At 34.6% G+C, this 13,506-nt stretch overlaps 1 protein-coding gene across 1 annotated transcript in view; it reads right to left on the bottom strand.

The window, feature by feature from the left end:
* Nucleotides 1-13,506, bottom strand: part of TAF4B (TATA-box binding protein associated factor 4b) — a 100,447-nt gene that overhangs the window by 42,041 nt on the left and 44,900 nt on the right. The window contains exon 10 of the mRNA XM_016195917.2: nt 2,465-2,634. Within this exon, the coding sequence (XP_016051403.1) occupies nt 2,465-2,634 (170 nt within the window). The remainder of the gene's footprint in view (nt 1-2,464; nt 2,635-13,506) is intronic.

Below are 13,506 nucleotides of genomic sequence, written 5' to 3'. Positions count from 1 at the left end.
CAATCAATGACTCTCATCATTGATGTTTCTATCTCTCTCTCTCACTCTCCCTTCCTCTCCCTGAAATCAATAAAGATATATTTTTAAAAATAAATAAATAAATAAAAATAAAACAGTCTGCATAAACAAATAGTGGGGGCCTACTACCGAAGGGACAGTACAATTTCAAAACAATCCAATGATTAAAATTATAACTACACATAGGGTAGACAGGGAATGACATGCCAGTTCATGCTTAAATTAAGACAATGAACATTTAAAAATATTTAGTTTTGAAGGGAAACTTTGAAAATAATTTTATATGTATTCATAAAACAGATAATTTATCCTGTGCAAAAGATAATATTTTAAAGTATTAGAAATAAACAAGGCTGGGATTTGTAAACAATTCCAGGGCTTAGAGAACAATCAAATGTCCTATATCGTTACTAAACCTATTTAAAAAATGACAAAGTTACAAAGTTACTACTGTAAGAAAAATTCCCACTTTTAAATGAAACACTTTCACAAAGTCAACATAACTGATTAAGGAGATCTAGTTGGTGCTTACAGGCTTGTTATGTGATTTTACAGAATGTCTGTGCAGTTTAATTTAGGTAATTACAAAGATGAGAGAACACTAGCATGTTTACTCTCCTAACATACTTAAGAGAAAAATCTTCTTCCAAAAAAATCTTTTTTGGTATATTTATAATTTGTTACTAACTAAGGAATGGTTTTAGTTTTTACCTGTTGTGTAAAAAGGGAATTTTACTATAAATGGAAAACATTCCTAGAAATACATAACTCCATTCACTCTGTGGTCTTTTTTTAAGCCTAAGTAATTCATAAGTAAGTTTTGCAATTTCTCATCATATTAAATGACATTTGTGCTTCATCAAGAACTGAAAATACAAATAGTTATCCCCAGAATTCTCCTTGCAAATGGAGGCTGCAAACTAATGTGGTCTCTTGTGTATAAAGTTTGATGAGAATACAGTCTTGCCTATTTGTTTATATACTGTCTACGGCCGCTTTTGTAATAACACCAGAGTTGAGCAGTTGTGATACAGACCACATGGCCCACAAATATTTACTGTCTGGCCCTTTGCAGAAAACAATTGCTCATCCCTGTCCTAAATGATCAAAAATGCTCTTTCGATGTTAAAAATTTTCCTATCCTATAATCAAGGCTTAAGTCAAACTAGAAATAAAATATATAAGAGGGGTAGGGAGTTGACAAAATTAAGTATCTACTTATACTCTACCAAAGCTTTAGATAATTATATGGCTATAAGGAGTTCAAATACTAGGAAATTTCCCAAGCTGTCACAGAAAGATATAGTGCTTAGGCTTGTTCAAAAATTAAAGTACAGTACAAAATACATACGCAAAGAAGAAAACAAGAGCCAGAGGTGCAGGGGAGAGAAAATAGGGGTGGAGGAGAGAGAAGTCAAGCAAAACACAAGCAAACAGAAAACAAACATTTATAATCAGCTCTTCTGAATTCCTATCCTTTGGATTACTTGTAAATGCTAGCCTTTCATGATAAAAGAAAGATAATATATACCCAACTTAAATTAAAAATTTTTTTAAAAAGTAGTAATTTGTATGGCATATAGTAGGAGCTCAAACATTTCTTTATTGAGTATTTTGAAAAGTATAAGTAAAATATAGTAATGCACTTTGTAGTCCTTAAATATACCGTGGGTTGTGTCAAAAATCAGAAACCTTTGTATTTTTGTGTTAGACGTTCAATATAAAATAAAGGTTCCTACTCACATATACTCAAAGGCCACTAACACTGGCCCCAAATTCTACATGGGTGAAGAAGACGACCTGCTCTCCAATAAGTCCCAGGGTCAGGACTCAAGAAATGAGATTAAGTCTCACACACAATACCTCTCCAGTATGTCTCTTTTTCCAGTTAATTTGAGATTATAGTCTTTCACATTAATTCAAGTTTGGCATTAAACAACAAAAAAGCTGTTTGGCTCCAGAATAAAGCTGGTATGTTCTCTTGAATTTCCTTTCACATACTGTAGCCACCTAACAGCTACTGGACCTAGAAAGAACACTAATATTCTAATTTAGTTCTTTTAAAGCAAGGGTGGGTTTGAATTTCAGGACTGAAGATAAAGAAAGGGGGAATTACTCTGAATAGCTGTGTCTTTATTCCATAAACACAAACCTGTAACCTAAGTGTGCATATACATGTCTAAAGGCTAACCAAGAAAGAAACAGGACAGAAAAAATGTATATTATATGCATATGTTCATATAAAAATATTAAGAAATATGAATAAAATGTTAACTTTTATTTTTAAAATAAAATATTTCTTTCTGTAACACCCATGAAACTTTAATTATTTCCAGTCTTATGTAAGCCTCAGAGTTTAAGGAAGACCAACCAAGGCTATTTCTTGGTAACATTTTCCCTGGAACAGGCAGTCCTATCAGGTCAATAATCGTAAGCTGGCACTTACCAATGTCCAAAATTCTCTTTTGCAGAGCTCCAATGAAAAGAAATGGCTCATCTTTACATGACTGAACGAGTGTGCCAACCAATTCAGAGTTTGCTGCTAAGATGCAGGCATTTTCTTCATTGAGGTTGACTCCTGCCATGAAAGTCACATCATTGATGTCATCTTCATCTCTAACAGGAAGAAAAAAAAAAGATACAGCTTTTTGGTAGTGGCAGTGGTGGTATTTATGTGTGTGAATGATTTAAGAGAACAAAGAATTAAGATATCTCCTTATAACAAAAGAAATGATCTTAATTCATCCAAGCAAGAGAAGAATGGAAGAATGGTTTCTTCTCCTATAAGCCTTTAAAATTAATTGGTATCTCTCTCTACCCATTGTGTACATTTACTCTCAGAAAAATAAATGAGAAACAATTTTGTCTTCTAGTGCTCATCTTGCCCTCTCTTTGTTTAGCAAATGAGATATGCCGAGAGTAATTCCGAACTTATACTAAGTTATCCACAAATACCCTACAATGAAAGACATAGAAATGAAAACAGACTTCTTTGTTTTCATCCAAGATGATTAAAAGCCCTTCAAATTTCCCGAGTGCACTCCATTGTTCCAACGAAGGGCAGCAGAAATTGCCTAGTCCTCAAAGGTTCATAGCTACATAAAGGCCCCTGAGAAGAAGCTTTCTTGACTGGCTATTCTGAAACCAAATGGTTAAAACTAGTTTTGTTTTTCTGCTTCAGACATTTGGTGTGCTCCATCTGTACCAACTGCATTCCTTAAACCACAACCCTGAGTAAAGGGCTGTAAAGGGCCTATATAAAACATGTAAAATGATATACACATGCATAAAAGACATACATATAAAACACAAAATATGCCTGAGTACCTTATATTACACCAGCAAAATTAAATAGTTGTTTTTATCTAGTAGAAATGCTACATGGCTAGAGTACTACAATCAATATATATGTTTAAGGGGGAGGGAGGGAGAAAGGAAGGGAAGGAGAGAGAAAGGCTAAAATTCCTTCACGGCACCTTTATAAGAATATTACTGATTATAACTCATACACCAATGCATAACATAATTTGCACAAACATGATCATAAAAAAAGATGTTTCTCTTTATTGCATGGGCCAAATATACGGTATATCATGTAGTTTCATGTCAACAGATTTAAATTATGAACCTCCCTGTGGTAATGCATTGTGCACAGAAAAGGGAAATAAATTTTAATTGTCAAGTGCTCAAGAAATGAAGGCCTCTGATGTTTACCTTTAGAAAGCAGCACACTGGGGTGGGAAAGACTTTATATTCAAAACATACATAAGAGATGCAAAAGAAATGAAACAAAGTAAAGTGCTATACATAGAAGTTCAAAGTAAAGAGAAAGAACAATGGTCCTAGTTTTAAAAAATCAGTATCTCAAACCACCAAATGAAATATGGACTATAAATAAACCATATGTAAATTGTTGAATTCTACCTTTTCAAATACCACAGAGGTATTGTTAGAGGTATGAGAGGCCAAGAATGGTTCTAAGACTCAATTTGTCCTCTATGTAAATAAATATGCCCAGAAACATCTAAACATCTAAATTGTAAGAATGGTGGAGACCATAAAACTAAAGGTGAACCAAGATCTGAGTAAAAAAATATATTTTAAGAGATCTGAGTAAAAGATATTTTAAAAAAACAACTATCAAAGGAATAAAAAGACAAGTCACAGACTGGGAGAAAAATATATGCAAAAGATACATCTGATAAAGGATTGTTATTCAAAATATACAAAGAACTCCTAAAAGTCAACAATAAGAAAACAAACAACCCAATTAAAAAGTGGACCAAAGACGTGAACAGAAACCTCACCAAAGAATATAGATATATAGAAGGCAATTAAGCATCTGAAAAGAGGATCCACATCTACTGTCACCAGGGAAATGCAAATTAAAACAGCAAGATACCACTATTAAACAGTCAAAATTCTGAACACTGACAACACCAAATGCTGCTGAGGATATGCAGCAATAAGAACTTTCATTCACTGCTGGTGGGAATGCAAAATGGTACAGCCACTTTGGAAGACAGTTTGGCAGTTTATCACAAAACTAAAGATACTTTTATCATATGATCCAGCAATTGTACTCCTTGGTGTTTACTAATAAAGGAGTTGAATACTTACATCTACACAAAAACATGTGCTTGAATGTTTGTAGCAGCTTTACTCATAACTGCCAAAAATTGGAAACAAACAAGATGTCCTTCAGTAAGTAAACTGTGGTACATCCAGACAATGAAATATTATTCAGCACTAAAAAGATATGAGCTATTACACCATGAAAAGACATGGAGGAAACTTAAAATATATTACTAAGTGAAGGAAGCAAATGTGAAAAGGCTACATACTGGTAATTTCAACTATATGACATTCTGGAAAAGGTAAAACTATGGAGACAGTAAAAAGACCAGTGGCTGCCAGGAGTGAAAGGGGAGGAGGGATGAGTAAGTACAGCAGAGATTTTTGTTGTTTTTTTTTTTTAAAAAAAAACAACTTCTTTTAATATTTCTTTTCTTCTTTTCTTTTTTTTAAAATGTCTTTATTGATCTCAGAGAGAGGGAGAAGGAGAGAGAGATAGAAACATCAATGATGAGAGATCATTGATCGGCTGCCTTCTGTAGGTCCCCCATGGGAGGTTGAGCCCGCAACCCAGGCACGTGCCCTGACCAAGAATCGAACCAAGATCTCCTGGATCACTCACTGGCTGATGCTCAACCACTGAGACATGCTGGCCAGGCTACAGAGTATTTTTAGGGCTGTGAAACTACTCTGTACAATACTATAATGGAGGATATATGTCATTATACATTTATCAAAACCTATAGAATGTAAACACTGAGTGAACCATAATTTAAGCTATGGGCTTTGGGTGATAATGACGTTTCAATGCAGATTTATCAATTTTAACGAAGGACCACTCTGGCTGGGGATATTAATAATAGGGGGAAGTTGTGCATGTGTGAAAGTAGGAGGAATTCTCTAATTTGATTTTACAGTGGACCTAAAACTGCTCTAATAAACAAAGACCAAGCACACCTCAATGAAAAGTCTGTTCACTTCAAAGCAGAATCCTAACCAGTTACTTTATATCTATAGACTCAATTGTTTTCCTCCTCTGAAAAATGAATAACTTAGAGTAGGTGCTTTCTAAGGTCCCTACTTAGAGGGACCTTAGGAGGCAGCTCTCTTTGACCAGATACAGAACAATCACCAAGGTGTCCTGTGAAGTGAAACAAACAAAAAACCCAAGGTGCAAAATACACTGCACCTTGAAAAAATTACACAAACCCACACGTGGACATAGCATATTTCTAGAAAGACACAGAAGAAATTCTTTGGAGAGGGAAATACAGAAGCAGAGATAGGAAGAAGACTTATGCCATATTATACTTCTTTCTGCCTTTTGAATGTTGTACATTACCCAATGAAAATGATTACCGATATTTTACAAAATAAGTAAATAAACATTTAGAGAAAGAAAACTGGAGATAGAAATTAAGATGAAGTTTAGACATAGAACCTAATCCTTCCCTTACAAATAAAATCAGAATTGTACAAGGTGTAAAACACATGGCCTTCATACACATGCACACAGCACTGACTGTTTACAATCTCAGATGTGTGTCAGACACACAGGAGGGTTTCTGCATAATCCCTGTTAAGATCACACGCATGGTCTGGAGAGACCAATACCAGGCCTACTTACTACCAGTACCTAGCACAGTACTAGAATATAATAGAATTCATCCATGAGGAGATGGACCCATGGTTTTTAGAATCTTCTTGCAGCCCTTTTCTTCAAATAAGCCGGGAACTAACTGCCCAATAAGATTTGTTCTTGTCTGTCTTCCCTCCTTCTATTTGACCATAAGCTGAACACAACTCCCTCTAGTACATCTGTCAATTGCTATGGTTACAGAGGGCAACACGAGTAGAGGAAGACCCCTCCTGAGGAAAGAGGAAAAGGTGCCACAATAAATAGTACCCACGCCATTTAAAACTTTCTCTAAGTAAGGAGGCAGACTGAAGGAAAGCAAAGACAACACAACACAGTGTTATAGCAGCATTATCAATAAGGTTAAGGCAGGCGAGGACAGTAATAAAGGTTCTGATGTTGAAGCATATTTGTGATTCTGGTTTGGTTTGAATTTTACAGAAGAAAGTGAGAATCTTGGAACTGCGTCTTCAAGTCTGGTCTAACGCAGTGCCTTATGATGAAGGCTCTGTGAAAAACAATCTGTTTTGTTTTAAAAGACACAAAAAATGCCCTAGCAGGTTTGGGTCAGTGGTTAGAGTGTCAGCCTGCGGACTGAAGGGTCCCAGTTCGATTCCGGCCAAGGGCAAGTACCTTGGTCGCAGGCTCAATCCCTGGCCCCAGTCGGGACATGTGCAGGAGGCAACCAATCAATGTGTACGTTTCTCTGTCTCTCTCTTTCCCTTCCACTCTCTCTCTAAAGCAATGGGGAAAATATCCTCAGATGAGGATTAAATAAAAAAATTTTTTCAAAGACATGCAAAAAAGAAATTTAAGAGTAACTCAGAAAAAAAGGCTTCCAATTTAAGATTGTGTGGAGTGTAATAGGGGTCTATGCAGAAATGAAAAAGTATTACCTAATTATCATTAATATGTTGCATTCTGGCTTCTGAAACAGATCTAATTCTTTAGCTTTTGATAAAGTTAACCACTACTAGTGTCTGCCTTAAATCTCTCCCACCCTCTTAAGATCAATAATAGCACCAGACTACTAATTCTTCTGAAGTAGAGAGAATCACATCACTTTCCTGTTCAAAACCTTTGATGTTCCCATGAACTTGACCTGATTTCAAGGCCTTCCAGGTAATGACCTTAACTAGCTCTCTTCCCTCCCATTATTCAACTATCAACTAACTCTTATTGATTCTGGCTTTTTCTCAGGCTATTCACTTCCTGTTCTAGTTGTCAACTCCTCTTGCTCTATTATCTTTCAGCTGTCAAAGCCTTATCTATATCCCAGACCTACTTCAAATGCCTACTTTAGAAATGCTAGTTTAATTTGTTTTTATACTTTTCATGAATTTTCCAATTACTACAACTTTTGAACTTCTGAGAGCACACTTTAACTCTGTTATGGTAGGTTTTACTCTGTCTTCTAATAACCAATGTAGTTGCCTTAACCTCGAAGTAGAAAATTTTATTGATATTAAATCTTTATCACCTTGTATAGTATGTAAATGATCCTTAAATGGTTAGGGAATTTCTATGTGCTCAGGCAGTGTGCTGTCCATCTATTACAATGTACTGGGAAGTAGAACAGAAGGTAAAAATGATAGGGGCTCTTAGACAAACTGTATACCATGGAATCCCGAATCTGCCACTTATTATCTATGTGAAATAAAGCAAATCAATTAGCCTCTCTAGATCTGCATCTTCAGTAAAATGGGGACATTATAGTCCCTACATCTTAGACTAAGGATTGAAGGAAGTAATTCATATCATGGAAAAATTACCTTAATATATATAAGGCTCCTACAAATATCCAGGGAAAAGACCAAGGGTCCAATGGAAAAATAAAGCATATGGGTCATGTTAACAGAAAATTTAGAATGACTCAAATATATGATGTTCTATCCTACTCATAAGAGAAATGTAAGATACAGTCAAACCTCAGTTCTCGAACGTCTCCCACCTTGAATAATTCCGTTTTCGACCAAGTTGTTCATGGAAAAAAATGTCTCCATTGTTGCCCAAAACTTCAGTTTTTGACTTGATAACCCTTTCATGCTGATACCTCAGCAAGACATAAAGTGTCTCTCAGGCAACAAAGGAGAGAATGCTTTTGTTGCTGGCGAATAGATGATTAGCACAATTTTAAAATATAAAGAGGCCATCAAGAGTGCTGATGTTGCTAAGGGTGTGAAAGCTCACAAAACAACAATCACAGACAATAGAAGAGGTAGAAAAACTGTTGATTGGATAAACAAAAAGCAGTTAGCCAGTGACAGCATTTCTGAGGCAATGATATGTGAAAAAGCTAAGATGCTACATGCTGAGTTCCTGAACAAATGCTGAAAGTGATTTCTTTAAGGCTAGTAGGGGGTGGTTCAATAAATTTAAGAAAAGAAGTGTTTATTTATAGGTTAAACAGTACATTAGACATGTACTGTATATAAGAAAGGTTAAAACAAGGAATCATTTGTGGGTTTGGAATGGATTAATGCAATTTACCTTGTTTCTAAGGGAAAAAATGATTCGGTTTTCTAACGAATCGCTTCTCAATCAGCCTTCCAGAACGAATTAAGTTTGAGAACTGAGGTTTCACTGTATAAGTTTTCACCTGTTAGATTGGCAACTTTCTTTTAAGTTTATTAGAACACGTGAAAATATGCTACCTTAAGCTTTGTTGGTCAGAGTATAATTTGTTAACACAACCTCCATTAGAGCTGTTTGACATTATCTGACAATGAATAAGCTGCTCTTCCTAAATGTTCGTGGAGTAATACTATCTACAAAAATAACATGTAACCTCCTATATTATTTTCTAAAAGTGGATTTTAAAGAAAAGTTCTAAAAACCACATTAAACTCCTAGTTGTTACAAGAGCTTCACTAACAGAAGTAATACATATGCATTATTCATCCATAAATATCTTATTACTTCTCTCTAAAATATAAGGACTCTAAAAAAAATTAACCACAAAGCATTACCACACTTTCAAAAAATCTACAATAATTCCTAATTATCATCAAATAGCCAGTTCAGTTTAAACAGGCCTAACTATACAAATATACAGAGGTATTGTATTTGTTACTTCTAATTCTAAAATAGTAAGAATAAAACATGAATCTCTGGCACCCTCTGGTGTTTAAGAATTATATAGCTTCCCTTATTCATCGCAGGTATACTGAGAAGCAGAATAGAAAATATGATTTTCTAAGTGAAAAAAATCATGAACCAAAACAATTTTCAAACAGGTAGTTATGAAAAAGTAGGCAGGTACTACTCTGTTATTACACCTCATCCAGTTGTCAAGCCAAGATTTAATGCCACACACTAATACCTCCTCTTATTTAACAAGTGTCAACATTTCAACAATAATTGAAGTGATATTGATATTAAATATCCAAGAAGGCAAACTTAAATAAAAAGACATCACTCTAAAAAGATGTGTATACAATCAGATATGACTCAAATTACTAGCAAGCATTATACACAATGAAAAACTGTAGCTTAGTGCAAAAATAAAAGATAACAACTTTTAAACTGAAATAAGAAGGACCAAGCTATATGAAGACCGGGGGGACAGAATCCAGGGAATATCACATCTAATAAATATGGTAGGGACACAACTACTATGTTTAAGAACAGAAAGAAGGCAAACAAGCAGCCCAGATCCCCTACCTCCAGTTTACCTGAATATGAGAGATTATCTTCTATCTTGCCTATGCCACTGTCTTTTAGTTTTTCTGTTATCTACAATCTTACTGAATTCTAACATCTAAACTAAAATTCATAAAATAGTCAACTCTCCCCAAATAAACCTAATCACATCATCTAAATACAAAATTTTTTATAGAACTGTCGTTTCTAAAATTCATGTGAAATAGAAAAACAAGGAAAATAAAATGAACATACCTTTGATAAAAAAGGAATTAAGAAAAAAAAGTGTGCTCTAACAAATATAAAAACAAGCTGACGTTGTAATAATTGAAGATGCAAAAATATTAACACAGAAATAAAAACATAGCACTAAAATGAAATTCTATAGATGTATCCTGTGTAAACGAGAATTTACTATAAGATAAAGGTTGCATTTCAAATCAGAAAGGTAAGAATGATGGATTCTTCAGTAACGACTTTTGAGGTGAACAATCCAATTGGGAAAAATTCTTAATTTCCCTTGTCCAGAACAGGACCCTATTATAAGCCATTATTTGAATAGAATTCATAATCTAAAGTTATTTTTTCTTCACAGGATGTTTACATTTCAGTACATAAGCTGCAAAATGGCAAATGACTAAGTCAGTTACAAAGAAATTGTAGCATAAGACATCTACAAAGATAAAATCAAGAATTACTTAAGATGAAAAGGTATGTGTGCATATGTGAGGTGTGTGTATATAGATACATTGAAAAAAATATAGGATCACATCACTATGAGCTGAGGATAGGGAAGGATTTCTTAGAATAGGTAAAATTCAAAAGCCATATAGGAATCTAGTACTGTGACAAAACCTTTGTATAACAAAAGACACTAAAAAGAGTTACAAGCTAAACCAAAGATTAAATATTTACAACATATACAACAAATAATTACTTTCATATATATGTATATAAATCTAAAAAGCAATAAGCACTCAGCAGATAAATGAGCAAAAGTAGTAAGCTAGAAATTTCCCAAAGAAAATACTAGTGGTGACACTTTTGCTTCAGGCAGTAAGTGGACTAGATTTACTAAGGAGAAATTACATAGCATTACAACTAGACCAGCATAAGACATTTTCATTCCAGTGCTGGGTGCACAGAAGTTGTCAAAAGGTGTCAGTAAAAATAAGCAATGAGCATACTGTAGAACTGCCTCAGGGGCGAATGCCTGTGGCTAGCACTAGTTCTTGGGCCTCTGTTAAAGTAGAGAAATCTTATCTACGTCAGGTTTCCTAGAAAAAGGCTAAAGTGGTCTCAAGTCAATAGTCATCCCTCTTTGCTGCACGAAACAGTCATAAATCCTCTCTGGAGTAAAGCAAACTCAATTTGGGCCCTCAGGTTTAATCTGATTTACCTATCCAATAAGGGTTTAAATTCAACAATTACATTTTTCAATTCTCAATGTCTTATTTGGTTATCTTTCAAATCTTTGTATTCATCTCTTAATAGATAATTGTTACTTGCTCATTTTTGAGATTCCACATTTTATTTTTAACCATTTTATAATAGTTTTTAATAGGGAACATTTGATCATCCAACGTTTTAAGTCACTGGAGATCCAAATGTGTTGCTGTTTCCCTGTTAAAATCAGGGTAACTTTTCTATATATGTTTTATCTGTGAAACTGAACATGTACATGGATATCAGAAAACAATGGAAAGACATTTTTAAAGTGCTGAAAGGAGAGAAAAAAAGGCAACTCATAATTCTAATCTCACTCCTGACATCATCTACATAAATAACCTAAAATAATCTAAAAATTATCAGAAATAAGAACTTAACAAGGCAGTTGGCATTATGATTTAAAACAACAACAACAAAAAAAACCAACATGCTTGTCCAGGTGGCTCAGTTGGTTGAGCGTCATCCTATATACCAAAAAGGTTGCGGGTTCGAGTCCCATTCAGGGCCCATAACCTAGGTCCTAAGTTGAATCCCTGGTTGGGGCACATTCAGGAAGCAAATGATCGATGTTTCTCTCATGCATTTCTGTTTTTCTCTCTCTCCCTCCCTTCTTCTCTCTGAAATCAATTTTTTAAAAACCCTGCTTTCTATATACTGGAAACAGAAAAGGCAATTACCAAAAATAATACCTGTAAGAGCAATAAAAAAGCGCCTAGGAATGAACCCAACAGATAAATTCAACAAACTGTGTACAACCTGTACAGATAAAATTACATCACTAAATTAGATGTTAAAGAAGACATGCATAGAAGAACAGAGGAGGGGGTTATGAAAGTGGAGGAGAGAAAATAAAGGAGAAGTAGGTAGGGAATATGCCTTAACAGACATAAAATTTATTTTGAAGTTATAGTAAAATGAACAGTATGCTACTGAAAATGAACAAATTAATCAATGTGATAAAACAGAGATAAAAAGAAAGATAAACTAAAGGAACAGATAGCCCAGAAATGATCCATTCATATATAACATAGAAGACATTATTAATCAACAAGAAAGAATAGACTGTACATTAATGCTGTTGGGACAAATGGTTCTATATATGTGAATAAGTGAATCACCATTCCTACCTCATACCATAGGGAAAAAAATTAAACAATGATAACAAAGATTTAAATAAAAAAAAATAAAATTTCAAAACCTTTAGAAGACTATAAAGGAGACTATCTTTATGAAACCAAGGAGGATGAATAAAACATGAATAAACAATTCATAAAATAAATTACTAAATTCAACTACTGTAAAATGAGCAACTTCTATCTCAGCTGGTTAGACTGTCATCCCAATATTGCAAGGTTGCAGGTTCAATCCTCAGTCAGGGCACATACAAGAATCAACCAATGAATGCATGAAAAAGTGGAATAACAAATCAATGTTTCCTTTTCTCTCCTTCCCTCTCCTTTCCTCTCTCTAAAATCAATAAACAAAAAAATTTTTTAAATAAAATGAGCAACTTCAATTTATCAAAATATACCATAAAGTAAGTACACAACCGTCACTTATAACAGGTAATTGTCCTAATCAAGAAAAACTAATACAGCCAGAAAAACTATTCTTAAAAGTTTGTTTGAAGCTGAGAAGTTCCAATAGAACCAGGTATCGAAGGGCAGCAATCCCAAGAGAATAGAACCTCACTGAAGGAACCTCATTTTTCTCCATGTTCTTCCATTGGGTATGTGCTAATCTGGATGTGGAATAAGATGATACTAAGAAGCCATGGGAAAAGGCAGCTACTAAGAAGAAGAAAAGCTAAGAGAGCATTAGGCAATCTCCTAAAGAGAGACAAAAAGTAGGAGTTTAAGGCTCCCCAGGCTGCCAAGACTTGAGAGATAGGCAATGATCCTATCCAGCAGTGAGGCACAAAGAAGCAGGCCTGATGATTTTTTCCCATTTAGCATTTGGCATTGAAGCTCTGCAGAATAAAAGTCAAAGAAGCCACACAAAAAGCTTATGAAAAGCATGGTGAGGAGGAGGACTCTGGGAAGATGGTGGAATAGTAAGCATCAGGAATCTGTCTGGTATAACTATTTTGGAACTTGGAAGTCTATTGAAGGCTTGCAACTTCCAGGGGAAGTGGTAGAAGGTAAATTGTGGTTAATTTCAGTCAATTTCAGCTGTAAATTTGCCTG

The sequence above is a fragment of the Miniopterus natalensis genome, chromosome 7 (assembly GCF_054644295.1).
Source record: "Miniopterus natalensis isolate mMinNat1 chromosome 7, mMinNat1.hap1, whole genome shotgun sequence".
Lineage (NCBI taxonomy): Eukaryota > Metazoa > Chordata > Mammalia > Chiroptera > Miniopteridae > Miniopterus > Miniopterus natalensis.
Note: the sequence above shows the minus strand (reverse complement) of the source record. Positions and strands in the feature narration are given on the sequence as shown.